This window comes from Narcine bancroftii, chromosome 14, assembly GCF_036971445.1.
Source record: "Narcine bancroftii isolate sNarBan1 chromosome 14, sNarBan1.hap1, whole genome shotgun sequence".
NCBI lineage: Eukaryota > Metazoa > Chordata > Chondrichthyes > Torpediniformes > Narcinidae > Narcine > Narcine bancroftii.
This window is the reverse complement of record NC_091482.1, coordinates 45,863,339-45,883,337: the sequence shown is the minus strand read 5'-3', so window position 1 is coordinate 45,883,337 and position 19,999 is coordinate 45,863,339. Positions and strand designations below refer to the sequence as shown.

The 19,999-nt window shown below is 45.8% G+C and overlaps 1 protein-coding gene and 1 pseudogene across 3 annotated transcripts in view; both read left to right on the top strand.

Annotated features, from left to right (window-relative positions):
* Window positions 1-19,999, top strand: part of aldh1a2 (aldehyde dehydrogenase 1 family, member A2) — a 203,590-nt gene that overhangs the window by 161,386 nt on the left and 22,205 nt on the right. For all 3 annotated transcript variants that reach the window (XM_069912020.1, XM_069912022.1, XM_069912023.1), the window contains exons 6-7: window positions 711-839; window positions 937-1,050. In XM_069912020.1, the coding sequence (XP_069768121.1) occupies window positions 711-839; window positions 937-1,050 (243 nt within the window). The remainder of the gene's footprint in view (window positions 1-710; window positions 840-936; window positions 1,051-19,999) is intronic.
* Window positions 9,884-10,013, top strand: LOC138750049 (U2 spliceosomal RNA; annotated as a pseudogene).

Sequence of the window (19,999 nt, the reverse complement as noted above, 5' to 3'; positions counted from 1 at the left end):
CATTTCAGGGCCAAAGAGAACATTGCAAATATTATTCTTGACATGGTATCACATTGTTTCATTCTCCAAACTAAGAATGGAGATTATTGATGGATCAAAAATAAACATTCCTTTGTCCTTTAAGTGGAAGGATTAAATTGTTTGAAATAGGCAGAGGGATATCATGGGGATTAGCAGTAAATTGGAGGAAATGGTTCGTATTTTATTTCTTTTTAAACTTAAAACATGGTGGAAGGCTCTTCCGGCCCATGAAGCCCATGCCGTCCAATTGCACCCAATTAACCTATCATCCTTGTACGTTTTGGAGGGTGGGAGGAAACTGGAGCACCCAGGGAAAACCCATGCACGTCCTTACAGACCTCAGCGGATTCAGACCCGGATTGCTGGCGCCGTAACAGCGTTGCACTAACCACTACGCTAACTGTACTACCCATCAACCACTGTTATGCTGTGATTGGCTACTGCCGGCTGGACACGCATCCCAAGGCCAATCCTACCCATTACCCCTTTGCGTGCTTCCCACTCTTTCTGCCATGAGGTTGGTTGCTGCTCAAATCTAGAGTCAATAAAAGCCAATCAGTTTCACAACCTTAGTCTTTTGTGGTAACTGATGGTGCATCACAATGCGATTAAACTCTGGTGTAGAATTTATAGTCCTATTACAGGATGTGATTATTTTACCTGTTTTAATCTTCTTCCTGTTCTTCTAGTGGAACTTCCCCCTGCTGATGTTTGCCTGGAAGATAGTTCCAGCGCTGTGCTGCGGAAACACAGTGGTCATCAAACCAGCAGAGCAAACACCGCTCACCGCCCTCTACATGGGCTCTCTCATTAAAGAGGTTGGTCCTCTCAGCTTTGTATTTCACCGTCTTGGCTAATGTGAGAAGTGCGAGCTGCCGTTAACTGAGCCTCCTTGATGTAATCCTCTTTCCCCAGGCGGGATTTCCACCAGGGGTGGTCAATATTTTACCTGGATTTGGTGTGACAGCTGGTGCAGCCATTGCTTCCCACATGGACATTGACAAGGTTGCCTTTACTGGATCTACGGAGGTACACATTCATTGATATACCATTCACATTGGTTGTATGTTGAAAGACATTTATGTTGATGTAGAAATTATCAACTGCAGCCAACGTTTATTTCAAGTGGTTCTTTCCTTTCAGAGACCAGGGATTTTTGAAGTGTTTTCACTATTGTTTTGAAGGCAAACAGGACAGCTAATTTGTGCACAGCGTGAACCAATAAGCATACAGTGAGGTAAATGAGGATCTCCCAGTGGCCAACTATTTCAGTCTGTCCATGTACTCGTACACTCCCAAACCAAGGCTACCCCTATATTAATGACATTAATGTAGACCTCCAGTTTCACCGAGCCCACTCCCCATTCTCCATCTCTTCCCCACCCCTCTGTCTTCTTTCCTCCAGCTCTCCACCCCTTTAGTCTCCTTTCACAGAGCCATCCCCCCAACCCCTGTTTGCTGCTATACCTTCCCTCACTTTATCCACCTATTACCTCCTTCCTGTGGACCTGTGCTCCTCCCCCTGTCCATCGCTCCCATCATTTTGTTCGGGCACGTGCCTATATTTTAACCATACCTTGATGGAGGAAGGGCTCCAGCCCGACACGTTGGTTGTGCATCTTTATCTTTGCTACATAATATACACCGTTGGACTTGCTGAGTTTCTCCAGCATCGTGATTTTACTGAGGCAAATGCTCAGTCGTGCTCATAATGAGAAGCTTGCAGGATGCAGCAGATTGAGCTGGGGAAAGGCTCCCAACACAAAACATTGACTGGCCATTTCTCTCCATGGATGCTGCCTGACCTGAATCCTTTAAATTTAGGCATACAGCACGGTAACAGGCCATTTCGGCCCCCGAGTAGCCCCCAGTACATTTTGAATCATGAAAGGTAACAGGAGTCCCTGGGAAAAACCCACACAGAAATAGGGAGAATGTACAAGCTCTTTGCAGACAGCTTGGGATTCAAACCCCAGTCTTGATCGCAATCAGGGCTGTAAAGGCTCTGCGCTAACTGCTACACCATCCAGCTATGTTTGTTGGCTCATGATCACAGAAGCTGCAACTCTTGGGTTTCTCTTGATCAGTTTTGTGTTGATGGTTTTGATGGATGAGCATCGACCAGGACACCAATCCTTTCAATCCTGTCACTAAGCTATTTAACAAGCAGACAGGGTATCAGTTTAACACCTTGTTTGAGACCTGATACCAATGTGGGACTGCCTTGGTGGGGGGCACTGATGGTGCCATTCGATGACAATGAAAATGAAGTTTATTCCTTCATGAGTGAAAGGGAAACACTTCTGCAAGATGTCATGAGGCAACATTTCTTCAATCGAAAAAGCTGGGTGATGTGAGTTATAGATATTTTGGAAGGGTTTAATCCTCCCATAAAAATACATTCACAAATTCATCAACATTCCAAATTGTTGATGGTTTTACAGGGAATATTTACAAATTGAGGCATCCCAATAGTACACACGATTAAACACTGTGGCACTCGGTACAACATGGTGGTACTCAGTACACGGTGATAATTGAGGGTACTTGGTGGTACTTCATACAACACGGTGGTATTTGGTACAACACAGTGGTACTCAGTACATGGTGGTAATCAGTGGTACATGGTGGTACTTGGTACACGGTGGTACTTGGTGGTAATCGGTGGTACATGGTGGTACTCATTAGATGGTGGTGATACTCTGTGGTACCCTGGTATTCTGTGGTATTTGATGGTATGTGGTAGTACTCAGTAGCAGGGTTGGCGCCAAAAGGAATATCAGTGAGCGTTGCCCTACCCAAATGATGTTCTGTGCCCGCCCATACAGTCATGGCCATCACTCATTGTCAAACCAGCCCCCTTCTGGATCACTAGTGTCTAGCTTGGCGCATGCTAGTGACTCTCCGCCTCCCCCTGGCCACGTCACTAGCGTGCGCCAAACATCAATAGCGTCTAGTGACGCTTGAGGCAATAAAAGCAGTGCCCTCATCTCCTACATCGGAATGGGCGGATGGTGTCGACAGGTAGGTCCCAGCATCCAACAACATGCCCTATCCCTGTCGACAGGTATGTCCTGCCTCCCGCCCCCCCACTGAGTGAGTTTATGTGTTCCCCTGTGCAACCCCCGCCCCCCCACAACACGCTAATGACCACCCTCTAACATTCATTCTGGTGCCGACCCTGCTCAGTAGTATTCTGTATTATGCAAGGACATTGAGCACTAAACCTTGAGTAACGTGGGCACTAACCCTTGTGGATGATTGGGACTAAACACAAGGACTATGGACATTGATCCTCAAGGGCTGTGTAGTTGTGGACACTCATTCCTTGAGCATGAACCTTGATTCTGTGGAAGATCGGACATTGAGGGTAACCCCAGAGAATTATTTCCCAAGATATGTGAGTTAACAGACGATATAAAATCAATAGTTCTGGACGATCATTGAAAGAAAACAGTTCCCAAATCCAGAGGCCCTGGACATTCAGTCATTGATTCAAACCACTGAGCATGTGCATGATGAAGCTTGTAGAGTACATTCCCAGAACAGGCTGAATGCTTGGACCATGGTCTCCCACAGACCGTGGATGCTCTGAGACTGAGGGTCATCCCAGAGACTGTGAACGCTCATCCATTTGCACAATCCAGGGCCTGACATTAGCTACAAATCCTGAGGTGGCATGAATGAATAATTGGGCGTATTCCCATCAATGGTGGATCTAGAATAAGAATGAGGCATTAACTATAACCCCAGTGGGTGTGAATGTTCAGTCCTGCGTTTAATCCCAGTGGGTGTGAATGTTCAGTCCTGTGTTTAACCCCAGTGGGTGTGAATGTTCAGTCCTGCGTTTAATCCCAGTGGGTGTGAATGTTCAGTCCTGCGTATAATCCCAGTGGGTGTGAATGTTCAGTCCTGTGTTTAACCCTAGTGGGTGTGAATGTTTAGTCCTGTGTTTAACCCCAGTGAGTGTGAATGTTTAGTCCTGTGTTTAACCCCAGTGGGTGTGAATGTTCAGTCCTGCGTTTAATCCCAGTGGGTGTGAATGTTCAGTCCTGTGTTTAACCCCAGTGGCTGTGAATGTTCAGTCCTGCATTTAATCTCAGTGGGTGTGAATGTTCAATCCTGTTTAACCCCAGTGGGTGTTAATGTTCAGTCCTGCGTTTAACCCCAGTGGGTGTGAATGTTCAGTCCTGTGTTTAACCCTAGTGGGTGTGAATGTTTAGTCCTGCGTTTAACCCCAGTGGGTGCGAATGTTCAATCCTGTGTTTAACCCCAGAGGGTGTTAATGTTCAGTCCTGCGTTTAATCCCAGTGGGTGCGAATGTTCAGTCCTGTGTTTAACCCCAGTGGGTGTGAATGTTTAGTCCTGTGTTTAACCTCAGTGGGTGTGAATGTTCAGTCCTGCGTTTAATCCCAGTGGGTGTGAATGTTTAGTCCTGTGTTTAACCTCAGTGGGTGTGAATGTTCAGTCCTGCGTTTAATCCCAGTGGGTGCGAATGTTCAGTCCTGTGTTTAACCCCAGTGGGTGTGAATGTTCAGTCCTGCGTTTAATCCCAGTGGGTGCGAATGTTCAGTCCTGTGTTTAACCCCAGTGGGTGTGAATGTTTAGTCCTGTGTTTAACCCCAGTGGGTGTGAATGTTTAGTCCTGTGTTTAACCCCAGTGGGTGTGAATGTTCTGTCACTCTCAGAAATTGCAGACAATTGGGGTGAACTGGGGGGCAGCTGTTAGAGGTAATGCCTCGCAGCTCTCGGTGTGCAGGCTGATCCTGCCCTCAGGTGCTGTGTGAAGTTTACACATTCTCCCCTTGTCCGCATGGGTTCCTCTTGAATGCTCTTCCCGCATCCCAAAGGTGATAGGCTCATGCATTAATTGCCCCTGGAGTGTCAGTGGTGGGTAATATGTCTGAGAGGGGTTGATGGGAGCCTGGTGACCATAGGTGATAGAGAAAAGTTGTGGGGAATGTGAACTAGCATTGACTCAAAGGGACGACTGGCTTTCTATTTTGTATGGAAGTGTGGAAGTACGGGAATATTTAGTCATTGTGTAATTCTCAGCATTGTGTACGGTCAGCTCTCGTGGTGGTGAATTCTATATTTTTGTAAACGTAGGGAAGCTGATTGAAAAGCAAAAAGTTGCTGTGAGTAAATTTGATTTGCCTGTTGTATTAAAAATCCTGTTGGACCCATAATCACAATTCATTTTCTTACTTTGCTTTAACCACCATTACTGTGAATTTTTATGCTGCTGGAGATGTGGTGCCTGGATTTTGCACAAAATTATGGTTTACACTGTATCTCTTGTGGATCAGTTAACTCTAATTGTATGGATACTCTTGCATTAAGTCTAATCCCACAGGGGACGTTTCTCATGATGACCGTCATTTTCCTGTGGATGAATTCCATCTGCATCATTCCAGGTGATTTCATTACTCAGCCTTCCCACAGCTTTTCGATTCAGTGAGGTGAGGAGTATAATCCCTTAGGCGGGCCGATAATTGAAAGATAATCCCAATGGTTGATTTTTTTATTGCACCTCGTCCAAAATGTTGCTTTGATCAATCAATGAGACGGATGTCATTTTGGACATTAAATAAAACATGCAGCACGGTTGCACAAAGAGTGACTGTGGAGACTGGCTGTGAAGATGTGACCAAGAAGGTTGTCAAGAGCTGAGCTGTAGATGTTGTATATGTGGATTGGAGCAGGGCATTCGTTAAGGATCTGTGCAGTGGGCTACTCTAGAAGTTAGATCAAACAGGATACCAGGTGTGAAATGGAAATATGTGGCAAAATTCTTACTTGCTGCAGACAAACCCTAGTGGGTGTGAATGTTCAGTCCTGTGTAACCCCAGTGGGAGTGAATGTTCAATTACTCTCAGAAATCACAGAAAATTGGGGGTTACTGAGGGGAGGCATTGGTAACTGATCAATTTTCCCTCTGGACCATTACACACCAGCTGCCACGGCTGAGGAAACACGCCCCTCATGGATCCAAACTTATCCACACATATACTAAACAAGATGAGAGCCCATGGAATTACAAGAAGGTTACCAGCATGGCTAGGGCAATGGCAGGTTGGGAATAAAGGGATCCTATTCTGGGTGGTTACCTGTTCCCAGTGGTGTTCTGCAGGGCTCTCTTCTCTTTACGTTGTGTCTAAATGATTTGAATTATGGAATAGATGGCTTTGTGGGTAAATGTGCAGCTGATACCAAAATAGGTGGTGGGGAGGTGGAGTTGGGGATACCGAAAGGCGACAGAGAGACTTGGATAGATTGGGAGAATGGGCGGAGGTGGCAAATGAACACAATGTTGAAAAGTGTACAGCCATAACCATCCACTCTCTCTTTGGTAGAAGAAATAGATGGGCAGACTATTATTTATGATGGGGAGAAAATTCAAAATTCAGAGGTGAAAAGGGATTTGAGAGTCCTCGTGCAGAATACCCTAAAGGTTAACCTCCAGGTTGAGTTGGTGGTGAAGGTGAATGCAATGTTGGTATTCATTTACAGAGGAACATCATACAAGAAGGTAATGTTGAGACTCTATAAAGTACTGGTAAGACCTCACTTGGAGCACTATGTACAGTTTTGGGTACCTTATTTGAGAAAAGATGTGCTGGCGTTGGATACGGTTCAGAGAGAGTTTACTAAAATGAAACCAGGAATGAGAGGGCAAGTATATGAGAGACGATTGTCCGCTCTTGGTTTGCACTCATTGGAGTACAGAAGGATGAGGGGGGACTTCATAGAGGCATTTCGAAAGCTGAAAGGCCTGGACAGAGTAGATTTGCAAGGATATTTCCCCATGGTGGAAGTTTCTAGGACAAGAGGGCACAACTTCAGGAAAAAAGGTTGTCAATTTAAAAAAAAGAGATGTGGAAAAAAACTCTTTGGCCAGAGGGTCACGAGTCTGTGGAATTTGTTGCCATAGGAGGCTGTGGAAGCAAGGTCATTGGGTGTAGTTAAGGCAGAGATTGAAGGTATTTGATTATTCAGGGCATCAGGGGTTATGGGAAAAAGCCAGGGAGTGGGGCTGAGTGAGTGGATGGATCAGCTCATGGATAGAATGGCAGAGCACTCGATGGGGCAATGGGCCCACTGCTCCTTGATTTTTTCATTTAACAAGATTTGCTGAGATGTTCATTTTTCCTTTCCCAGCTTTCACTTCCTTGTCCCCTCTCATCAATAGAGGCGCTAACAGAGTCTACAGCGCTGCCGCAGACAACCACTGCTTTGTCCTCTTGCCAAACTATTCCACTACATCCCTGAATCCTGTAATGCTCTGTCTGACTTGAAATGAAATTTTTGCTGTTTGATTTGACTTGTCCAGCTGTGGAATGCTGAATGGTTTCAGTCTTAACGATCTTTTACGAGGCATTGACAAACACAGTGTCCTCTACTTTGCTCACGTTGACTGATCCAGTTGTGGACATGTGGTGAATCACTGAGGAACAGCTCAGCTACGTTTCTGTTCAGTTCAGTAATCATTGCCCTCAAACAGGATCTGTTTGTCACAAGCCGTAATGGTATAGGATCAAGCTGATGGTATTGGTGTCAGAAGATGTTCCAAGCAATGGGAGAGTCTGAGTCCAGAGGCATAGCCTCAGAATAAAAGGATGTCCCTTTAGATCAGAGATAGGGAGAAACTTCTTCAGCCAGAGAGTAGAGTAGTGAATCTGTGGAATTCATTGTGTTCATCTGCCACCTCTGCCCATTCTCCCAATCTATCCAAGTCTCTCTGCCGCCTTTCGGTATTCCCGAACCACCTCCCCACCACCTATTTTGGTATCACCTGCACATTGATCAATAAGGGCGTCCAATGTTATGAGGAGGAGAATGGGGTGGAATGGAAAAATACATCAGCCATGGCCCAGCAAACTCAATGGTGTAATCCTGTTAGTCTTATCTTATTTTTAAATGTAGACATACAGCAGGGTAACAGGCCATTTGGCCCACGAGTTCATGCCGCCCTATTACACTCAATTAACCTGCACTCCTGGTATGTTTTAAATGGAGGGAAGAAACTGGAGCCCCCCAGGGAAAACCCACACAGGCATGGGGAGAACATACAAACTTCTTACGGAGAGCACAGGATTCGAACCAATTGCTGGCACTGTAAAGGCGTTTGCGCTAAATCCTACGCCAACTGGGCCACCCTTGAGGTGTTTCAAGGGATTTTGTGGTCATCTGTTTCACAGTTCAAACCAGCATGGGTAAAATGACCTGCAGTAGTTCATAATACCAGGTTATGGTACAAAGCCCAGAGTAAAATCTACAGAAGATTTCTGGATTTGACTTTGAAGGCTTCATGCAAGAGGAATAGATTAATGAACGCACAGAGTCTTTTGCCTAGAGTAGGAGAATCAGTAACCATTGGATTAAAGTGAGGTGGAGGGAGATTTAACATGATCGAGGGTACGTTTTTTACACAGAGAGCGGTAGGTATATGCAACGACCAAAAGAACTGCTCACATCATATGCACAAAATCATATTTATTTATTTATTTGTAATGGTGAAATACTTGTCCTGCATATGTATTGTTTGCCTGTGTGTGTGAGTCTGTGTGTTTCACACTGAGGACCGGAGAACACTTCAGTCGGGTAGTACTTATACAATCAGATGACAATAAAATTGACCTGAACGTTTTTACACGATGGGCTGCTGGACAAGGTGGTTGAGATGGGTACTATTACATCTTCTAAGAAAAAAAATTGGAACAATACATAGATTGGCCTAAATTATTCACACCTACCAAAATGTCCCACCCAAACGAGTCCCACATGCCTGCGCTTGGCCCAAATCTCTCTAAACACATCCAATCCATGTATCCGTTCAATTTGTTTCTTAAACATTGCAATAGCACCTGCCCCAACCACTTTCTCCAGTTGCCCGTCCCACACACCGTAGTTGCCCTTCAGGTTCCTGCTAAATCTCTTCCCCCTCTCTCCCCCACCCCCCCCCCCCCCGAACCTATGTCTCTGGTTACTGATGACCCTATTTTGGGCAAAAGGCTGTACATTCACCCAATCTATTTCTCTCATGATTTAATATTGTTGTGCGATAATTGGCACAGTTAGCGCAACGCTGTTACAGCACTAGCATCCGGGGTCCGAACTGGTCGCTGTCTGCACTGAGTTTGGACATCCTCCCTGCGGCTGTGAGGGTTTCCTCCGTGTGCCCCGGCTTCCTCCACCCTTCCAAATGCACCAGGGTTTGTGGCTCAATCGGGTGTAATTGGGTGGTCCGGGCACGTGGGCCGAAAGGGCCTGCAAGTCTAAATTAAATTAAAATTAACAGCAAAATCGGGGGAGCAGGGGCTCTTGTGGGAGGGTTTATAAATAAAATTGAAATTTTGAACTAAATTTACATGGACAGCAAATGAAAGAGTGGAGTAAAGTGAAATGAATGCAGTGGAATGAGTATCAGGGCAGAGACCTTTGTAAATTCTGAGCTTTATACAGGGTGGAGCAGGGTATGAAGAATTGTAGCAGTCAGAGGAATCTATTAACCATCATCATTTATTCGGGACAGATGCGTCTTTGGACAGACAATCTGTCTAAACTGTGTTTCTCATCCAGCACAGTATGTTCATGCAACAGCTGCCGGCAATATAAAAGGCAAAATCAAATGTCTTAATCCTTCCAGAAACAAACACTTTGATAGATTTATTTTTTCTCCATTTTTACTGTCAAAGGGAGGTTCAAAGTGTTTTATTCCTTGTCCTTTTGAGCTATAAAAGCACTGGGAATAACTCTGGAGCCAAGAAGATTTTAGTAGTAGTAAAGAGTTCTGTTTTCCCAAAGTATTGGACTTGCTTGGATTTATGTTGCGCCGTTTACATCAATATTAGTTTTCCTCATCGCTTCTCGGCCTTTTGGCTAAGATCAAGTGTAGTATCTGTTCTTATCAGTTTAATATTAGTTTTCCTCTTTTAAATGTTGCTGTTTCAGCAATCTGGGTAATAATGTGATGAATTAGATCAGCTTATTTGCAGGTGACACCAAGATGTGAGGCTGCAATGGAAGAGCTACATTGTATGGAGAGGTATATTAGGTTAGGACTTTATTCCCTGCAGCATCAGAGATTGAGAGAGGGTTGACAGAGGTATATAAAATTGTGAGGGGTACAGTTAAAGGCATTTTTTGACTGAGGTTGGCAGAGACCAGAACTAGAGGGATAAGGGTGAAAGGTGAAATGCTTAAGGAGATCATTGGGAGAAACGTCTCCATTCAGAGAGTGGTGGGAGTGTGGAACGAGCTGCCAGCGGAGGTGGGTTTGATTCCAACATTTAAGAAAAGATTACGGATAGGTACAAAGATGGGAAAGGTCTGGAGGGCTATGGTTCAGGTGCACGTCGACGTGACTAGGTGGAATAAAGTTTGCCACTGACTAGATGGGCCAAAGGACCTGTCCCTGTGCTGTAGTGTTTTATGGTTCTAAAGTGATTGTAAATCTAAAGCCCCTTCTCATGAAGACAAACAAAAACCAGATGGTTACTGTGACTTACAGCCATTGTAAACTTTGTCCGTATTAGCTTTTGATTTCCTGTTTTGATCCGAATATCTGAAAGCAGCTGCTTTGCACAGAATTGACATTTGAGTTGGTACAAATACCACAGAGAAGCTCATCCACTCTCCAATAAGAATCTGCAGCATGCAGCCCAGTAGGGTCTCATGACAGCCTGCCAGCTAACTGCCTACTCCATCACGTCGTGCTTCAATCCATCCATCCCCCACCCCCCACCACTCCACAAGCTTCCTCAAGACTGTCTCCGCATCTTCTACTAGTTTTTTTTTCTTTTTTGTTCTAGTCAATGATGACAAAAGTGCTTCCTTGTTTAATCTGAGCCAGAATCCACTGATCATCTGTCAACTTTGTCCACCTCGCCGTTAGCAAGCGGAAGAACAAAGGAAACAAGATCAGGCCTGTTTGTTAGGGTCAGGGCTCATCTTGGGTTACGCAGCATTCAAGATTCAAGATTCTTTTATTGCCAAATAATAACACAGAGAATGTACATGAGATTCCCTTTAATCTACCGTAGGGCATCAGCAGAAATTGCCCAGTGCCCCTTACAGTCAGAGAAAGAGAAGCAAAAGAGACTCCCTTCAGAGATGTCAGGTGTTCGTAGATTCGCCTCCAGCGCTCCCACAGCCTTCAGTCCAAACCATTGGCAACCCAAGTTCCAGTTCCAAATCTCTGGCACGATCAGGAAACCTTCAGCTCCCTCAGCACCCTCTCGCATCGCGGTCCCCATACCTGCCATCTCTTCAGCCGGTCTCCAGCCTGTCCCCAGTGGCCAGCATCCTGCATGGCTTCCCTGCCTCAAGTCACCAACAGCGTGAGTTCTTCAGCCGCAGAACCCCTCACTGGTCCACCACCTTGGTCGCCATCCTGTGGGTCATCTCCTCTGCTTCTCCTTCTCAAATGAGTGGTGGTCTCCTCGTTTTCTGGTGGCCCTGCAGCAATCCTCTGCCTCACAGGAAGGTCTGCAATCCCTTGAGGCTGCTGCCGACCACAGGTGTTGCCCAGACCCCGCGATGATGAGATTTTAAAATAAGCCATAGGAAGTAAAAGGCAGTGGAGGCTTCGGGCCTGAGGTGGGGAAAGGAGGGTAGGAATGGGAAGGAGTGTCAGGTAAATGTAGATGAGAAAGTAGGTGGGAGGGTAGAAGAAGATCAATGCCTTGTATTCTGTCTCAGCCATTTGCAACAAGACGTCATCAATACTGACTTCTCCCTGCTTCTAGCATGTCAAATCATTAAGCATTTTGATGAGACCACATCTAATGAATACTCAATCTCATGTCAAGATTCTGTCTCAGGAAGCTTCCTCAAATTTTTTGTGAAGATGAACTGACAGGATTATTAGCAGTGTGAATAACAGTGAGATCTTGGTATCCTGGTCCATAGGTCCCTCAAGGTCGCCACACAAGTTGACAGGGTGGTTAAGAAGGTGTATGGTCTGCTGGACTTCATTAGTTGCAAACCAGATACCTGAGAATGTGAATGGAGGAAAGTTTAAGGGAGGTGTCAGAGGTAAATTATTTTACACAGAGAATGATGGGTGCCTGGAATGCATTTCTGGGGTTGGAATAATAGGGATATTCAAAAGACTCTAGATTGGCAAATGCATGTATGAAAAATAGAGGGTTATGTGTGTGAGGGAGGGAAAGTTTAGATGATTGTGGAGTAGATTTACATGGGTCAGTACAACATTGTGGGCTGAAGAGCCTGTACTGTGCTGTAATGTTCTATGGCCTACATTCCTCACACCATAAGACATAGAATTGGAATGAGGCTATTTGGCCCATTGAGTCATAGCTGATTTACTATTTTTTCAATCCCATTCTCCTGCCTTCTCCCATTATGGCAAATTCATTTCTTTCAAAACTGTAACTAACACTCCAGGCACAATCTCACCAAAGACCTGTCCAATTGCAACAAGCCCAATAAAGATTCTTTGCTCATGGCTTGCTCACAACCTGGTGATGGGAAAACTCTGCAATCCTTTTAGCTGCTATCTTTGGCTTGGCTTCGCGGACGAAGATTTATGGAGGGGGTAAAAAGTCCACGTCAGCTGCAGGCTCGTTTGTGGCTGACCAGTCCGATGCGGGACAGGCAGACACGATTGCAGCGGTTGCAAGGGAAAATTGGTTGGTTGGGGTTGGGTGTTGGGTTTTTCCTCCTTTGCCTTTTGTCAGTGAGGTGGGCTCTGCGGTCTTCTTCAAAGGAGGCTGCTGCCCGCCAAACTGTGAGGCGCCAAGATGCACGGTTTGAGGCGTTATCAGCCCACTGGCGGTGGTCAATGTGGCAGGCACCAAGAGATTTCTTTAGGCAGTCCTTGTACCTTTTCTTTGGTGCACCTCTGTCACGGTGGCCAGTGGAGAGCTCGCCATATAATACGATCTTGGGAAGGCGATGGTCCTCCATTCTGGAGACGTGACCCATCCAGCGCAGCTGGATCTTCAGCAGCGTGGACTCGATGCTGTCGACCTCTGCCATCTCGAGTACCTCGACGTTAGGGGTGTGAGCGCTCCAATGGATGTTGAGGATGGAGCGGAGACAACGCTGGTGGAAGCGTTCTATGATAGGGGGTTAAATAGATGAGCTGTAAACTCTCGCTTATTTTCATCTTTCTGTGTGATCCCGAGGTGGTCCGGTCAGATATCAAGAGAAAGACATGTTATTTTTGTATGGAAAGAGATTGAGGAATATTGTGAAAGTTTTGATTGAGTTCGACCAACGCTATAAATAAAGATGATGTGGCAACCTCTTCATGGATTATTGCCTGAAACATCTGGTGGCCTCACCCTAATCCTTTTTTATTCTTGGTCTCAGTAACTGTGAGTCCCCTGTGTTGCTCAAGTTGCCTGGGGCATTTTCATTTATTAATCACAAAGCTGGCTCTTACTTCACCACCACTGGAAAGCTGAAATCAATGCAAGGGTTGCTGACCCCTTTGGAGAAGCTTGTCCAGCACCTCCTCCACACTTCTGCACACAGAAACATTGCCACCTGATGACATCTTTAAATTTAGCAGGCCCTTTCGGCCCATGAGTCTGTGCTGCCCAATTACACCCAATTAAGCTACAGCCCCCCCCCACCCCCGGTACGTTTTTGGAACATGGGAGAAAGGTGGAACCCCCTGAGGAAACCCCGGGCAGACACAGGGATGACGTATGAACTCCTTACAGACAGCGTGGGATTCAAACTTGGGTCGTTGGCACCATAACAGCCAACCCTTTGCCATTCATGCTACTAATACCACTGTGTTCTTCAGACCCTTTCTCCCCCAGGTGCTTGTCTGATTTTTGCTCTTAACTTGATGAAGGGCTCAGTCGTGAAATGTCAGTTATGTATCTTTACCACTTATGGATGCTGTGAGACAGGCTGAGTTCCTCCAGCATTACTGTGGGTTCTTTCTCTAATCGAGACAACACTCAAAAACATTCTTTGTTTCCAGCTCACTTCCAGAGTTCCTTTCCCTGCTGTTCTCCCCTCCCTTCTTCTAACATCCAGCTTTGATTAAAACTAAAGTCATTCAATGATTACCTTCCAATCTTACCTTCATCTCTCACACTTCTGCCCACTCCTATAAATCAGTGTCAATCGCTAATAAAACTAAAATCACAATTTTAACCTGAAAAGCAGGCAGATTCTATCAATAAGTTTTTTAAAAGTTAAACTGTAGATGGTGGGAATCTGGAGTAAAAATAGAAAATGCCAGAACACACAGCAGGTCGGACAGCATCTGTAGAGAGAGAGAGGGAGAGACAGAGTTACTGTTTTGGGTGCAAACCCAATTCATTCCGAAACATTAACCCTGTCTCTCTTTCCACAGATACTGCCTGTCCCTGTGTTTTGAGCATTTTCTGTTTTTATTTTTAATGCATTTTTTAATTGCACAACACAGTTACACCGTCAACGACCCAGGTTCAAACCTGGCGCTGCCTGTGGGGAGTTCGTACTTTCTCCCCATGTCTGCGTGGAGATCCTTCGGGGGCTCTGGTTTCCCCACACATTCCAATGATGTACAAGGTTAGTAGGTTTAGTTGGTCACGTGGGTGTAATTGGGCAGCATGGACTAGTAGATTGGAAGGGCCTGTTACCGTGCTTTATCTCCAAATTAAAAAAAACATTAAATGTCTGGTTCAATCATCTTTGACCAATAAAATAAACATGATGGTAGAATTAAGCGCAAGTTCTCCCACAACACATTTTAAAAGTGGAGTCATATTAAACAAACTGCATTTTTACAGGTCAGGCGCCTGCCTACATTTTGCTCATACCTCGATGAAGGGCTCAAGCCTGAAACGTCGGTCCTGTATCTTTATCTTTGCTACATAAAGTTCACTGTTTCACCCGCTGAGTTTCTCCAGCGTTATGTTTTTACTTCTAGGGACGATTTGGATAGGAAAGGGCCAGAGAATATTTGGAAAGGGTTTGGTACATTGGCCTTCATAAATCAATGAATTGAGTATAGGAGTTGGGATGTTATGGTAAAGTTGTATAAGACATTGGTGAGGCCAAATTTGGAGTATTGTGTGAAGTTTTGGTCACCTAACCACAGGACAGATATCAATAAGATAGAAAGAATGCAGAAAAGATGTACTATGGACTTCAGGAACTGATTACAGGAAAAGATTAAACAAGTTAGGGCTTTATTCTTTGGAGCGTAGAAGAATGAGGGGAGATTTAATCGAGGTTTACAAAATTATGAGGGGTATAGACAGACCTCACAAAAACCTCACAAAGATAAGCGTATACAGAGCCGTTGTCATACCCACACTCCTGTTCGGCTCCGAATCATGGGTCCTCTACTGGCATCACCTACGGCTCCTAGAACGCTTCCACCAGCGTTGTCTCCGCTCCATCCTCAACATCCATTGGAGCGCTCACACCCCTAACGTCGAGGTACTCGAGATGGCAGAGGTCGACAGCATCGAGTCCACGCTGCTGAAGATCCAGCTGCGCTGGATGGGTCACGTCTCCAGAATGGAGGACCATCGCCTTCCCAAGATCGTGTTATATGGCGAGCTCTCCACTGGCCACCGTGACAGAGGTGCACCAAAGAAAAGGTACAAGGACTGCCTAAAGAAATCTCTTGGTGCCTGCCACATTGACCACCGCCAGTGGGCTGATAACGCCTCAAACCGTGCATCTTGGCGCCTCACAGTTTGGCGGGCAGCAACCTCCTTTGAAGAAGACCGCAGAGCCCACCTCACTGACAAAAGGCAAAGGAGGAAAAACCCAACACCCAACCCCAACCAACCAATTTTCCCTTGCAACCGCTGCAATCATGTCTGCCTGTCCCGCATCGGACTTGTCAGCCACAAACGAGCCTGCAGCTGACGTGGACTTTTTACCCCCTCCATAAATCTTCGTCCGCGAAGCCAAGCCAAAGAAGACAGAGTAAATGGAACTAGGCTTTCCCAATGAGCATAGGTGAGATACAAACCAGAGAACATGGGTTAAGGGTGGACAGGGAAAAGTTTAGGGGGAAACATCTTCACACAGAGAGTGGTGGGAATGTGGAACAAGTTAGCAGCTGCAGTGGTGAATGCAGGCTCATTTTTAACATTTAAGAAGAATTTGGACAGGGACATCGATGGAACGGATATGGGCGGCTTTGGTGCCCATCGGTAGGCAGAGCACAGGCTAGCAGGGCCGAAGGACCTGTTTTCTGTGTTTGGGGACATTGTCGTCAGGAAGCTAATCCAGGATAAGGGGCCATTGGGGAGCTCAGAAGGATGATGGGGAGATGGTCAGGTCAAGTAAGGAGAGAGGAGAGGATAGAATGCTGGAAGTAACCAATAACAACGAAATATTAACCAAGGTTCCCAGGGAAGGACCCCTCAGTCGCTACTGTTTACGGGTTATGGCTTTCACACTGTGTCAAGCTTCAGTCCTTTGCTTAGAGCCTGTCTCCATTTGCAGGCATCCTGTTCACAGTAGAGCTGTCGTGTGTTGTGTGATGTCACTGAGCATGCTCAGTGGGCTCCAGCCATCTGTGTGTAAAATGCGTCAAAGATCGCGAAACGCACGCCACCCTCTGGGTTCCTGGTCAAGTTCTGCACTGTGCCCAAACACAAGAGGTGCTCCAAAGGAGTTTCTGGTCACAGGTTATTGCTACTGGAGCAGAGAAAAGGCTGAGAAGAGATTTTAGAATTATAGAAGATGTTTGTTCACTAGGGCAGCAGTTAGCGCAACGCTGTTATAGCACCAATAACCGTGGTTCAGATCTGGTGCTATCTGTCGGGAATCTGTCTGCGTGGATTTCCTCTTGGTGCTCCCGTTTCCTCTCATCCTTCAAAATGTACAGGGGGATGTAGGTCAATTGGGTTTAATTGGGCTGCATGAGCTCATGGTCCGAAAAGTCCTTGATGGGCTTCAAGGGTCAAAGAACCATCAGAAGGGGAAATATGTCAAACAGGGAGCAGCTGCATTTTGGTACTTTTTTTTTTACCTCGGGAGCAGCTGAAACAGGACGGACATACCCTGAGGAAGGGCTCAGGCCCAAAACTTCGATTATATACCTTTGCCTCCTATGGGCGAATTTCTCTCGCTCTTCTGTGCCTTCACCACAATCACAGTGCCTGCAGACTCCCTTCTTTCACCTCATGGCAGGACAGGATGTGAGGGCAGATCAGGAGTTCTATACCGATGAAGCCAAAGGGTGAGTCAGCACACTATGGGCTGAATGGTCTCCACCTGTGCTGCCTGCTTCTGTGATTAGTGGTTCTATGTTCTACCTAAGTTGCCTGCAGTAACCAGCTGCAAGGCTTCAAGAGACAGTGCAGAAATTACTCCCATTGACTTTCAAACCATTAAAAGCTTAAATGGAAACCGGCTGAGCTTGATGTCATGTTTCAGCATATCTGGCCAGCTCCAAAGCTTATATTTCACTGCAATAAAGTAAATTCTGCTTTTACATTTGAGAAATAACATTATCTGTACTGACAAAGAAGAAAAGAGCTGAGAAGACTGAGCTGAGTAGTAAAACGCAAAAGTCTGCAGACTCCATGGTTAAAGTGAAAAGACAAAGCAGAGAAACTCAGCAGATCAAACAGTGCACTTTATATAACAAAAGATAAAGATGCATAAGCAACGTTTTGGGCTTGAGGATTGTATTCTTGCCTCCATAGAGACTGCAGCCTCTGCGACACCACCCCCCCCCCCAACCATCTTGGACTCGGCTGCCTGCCATCCAGAGCTCCCCACGCCTCTACCGCTGGGCCCTGGACCTCCCGCTGCTTCGATCGCTAACTCCAGCCTGGGTCCTGGCCGCCCGCTCAACAGAGCTCCCGAAACTTCAGAAGACGTTGTGTTGATGAAGGATTCAAGCCCGAAATGTTGGCGATGTATCTGTGCTATACAAAGTACGCTGTTGTACCTGCTGAGTTTCTCCAGCATCATGTAAGACAGAAGTGAATCGGAATTGGAATTTATCGCCATGAACGTCACGAAATTCGTTGTTTTATGGCAACAGTTCGGCTGCAAATATTGCTATAAATTACATTTTAAAAAAGATGCATTAATGCAAAAGAAGAAAAAGTGAGGTCGTGTCTCTGATTTATTGTCCATTTAAAATCTGATGGCAGAGGGGAGGAAGCTGATTTTGTACCGTTAGGTGATCGTCTACAGGCACCTGTACCTCTTTCCCGATGGTAGCAGAGCAAAGAGAGCAGGGCCTGGGTGGTGAGGGTCCTTGAGGATAGAGGCTGCTTTTTTAAGACACCCCCTCTTGTAGAGGTCCTCGATGAAGTGAAGTCTGGTGCCCATGATTCACAACTTTTCTTTTCCTGTCCTGTTCATTGATACCTCCATACCAGATAGTGATGCAACCAGTCAGAATGGTCTCCACAGTACTTCCTCCAGAGGTTTTCAAGTCTTTGGTGATGTACCAAATCCTCTCAAAACCCTCACGAACTATAACCACTGGCAAGCCCGCTTCACGATTGCATCAACTATGAGGATGGTAACCGACCAAAGGATCTGCTCCCACTAATTATCTGAGACTCTCATTTGTACAAGACACTATTATTTATTTATTTGTATGGAGAAAATCCTTGTCCTGAATGGGTATTTTTTGTCTATATGTCTGTATCTGGTTGTGTGTCTGCGTTTTTTGCACTGAGGACCGGAGAATACTGTTTCATTGGGTTGTACTTGTGCAATCAGATGACAATAAACTTGACTTGACTTGACATGGGGGCCTGAGGGTAAATACAGGCTTTACACACAGGGAAGAGTGCTGGAGGCTGAAGGTGGAGCTCAGGAGAGTGACCTGAAATCTGGTGAATCTGGTTCATTGACCAACTCTGTCCGCACCCCCCGACATGGATGTGAAGATAGTTTAAATTCAGCAATATAACATGCTAAAAGGCCTCACCAGGCCATGACACCGCACCATCCAAATTATCCTACCCCTCTAAGTTTTTGGAATGTGGGAGGAAACCAGAACACCATGCAAACATGGGGAGAACACATAGACTCCTTGCAGACAGCAGCAGATTTGAACCCGGGTTGCTGGTGTGGTTGAGGCATTGCGTTAACCGCCACATTAACTCTGCCACCCAAACCAAACTGGCATTCATAATAAACGGCCCTGGCGCTGGCTTATGTAGACAGACCTGCTCATTAAATTTTGCAGCCTCAGAGTCAAAGCTGAGTTCTTTCTTGACAGTGACCAATTAGAGAGTGAAGGATCCAAGTGGGGTAGTCAATAAATCAGACTCGGAGTGCCAAAACCATCACTGGTCTTGGTCTTCGGGTGGGGGAGGTGGTGAAACTGGAACACGAGACAGTGTAAAGTCACACAGCATGGAAACAGGTCCTAAGGCCCAACTTGCCCATGCCAACCAAAATTCCCCACTCACCTTAGCCCCTTTCAAATGGTTTTAAGCAAAATCTGCAGGCACATAGGGGAGCTCAAGAACATGGGAACTTAAAGCCAGCACATCCAACAAGAAAAGGTAGGAAGCATCTTTTAGCACAAAGGAATTATAGGAAAGAAGTTTGATTTCCCCCCCCACCCCTCTCCAAAGATTGCGCACGCCAAGTTAAGGGTAACTCACTGTTTTTTTTTTAATTTAGAATTACCCTTCTGGCCCACTAACCTATCCTGCCCCAAATACACCCCCATTAAGCTACATACTTGTTTTGAGGGTGGGAGAAATCCAGAGCACTCGGGGAAACCCCACTCAGGTCATGTTGAGAACATACAAACTCCTAATAGAGAGCGCAGGATTCGAACCCATGTCGTTGTCACTGTAGCACAAACTGCTATGCTAAGCTTGCCACCCATTTAATTCTGAATGATTTTGCTTTTTAATGAGAAAAGAGTTTTGAGAGGAATGGAGATAATTAGCCATAGTTTAATTCAGTGGCCCAAGATCTAACTGGCCTGATGCCGATCCTCATGTTGCCAAGGTCTATGGCCTGAATTTCTGACCACAGTGATAGAGACCAAAGT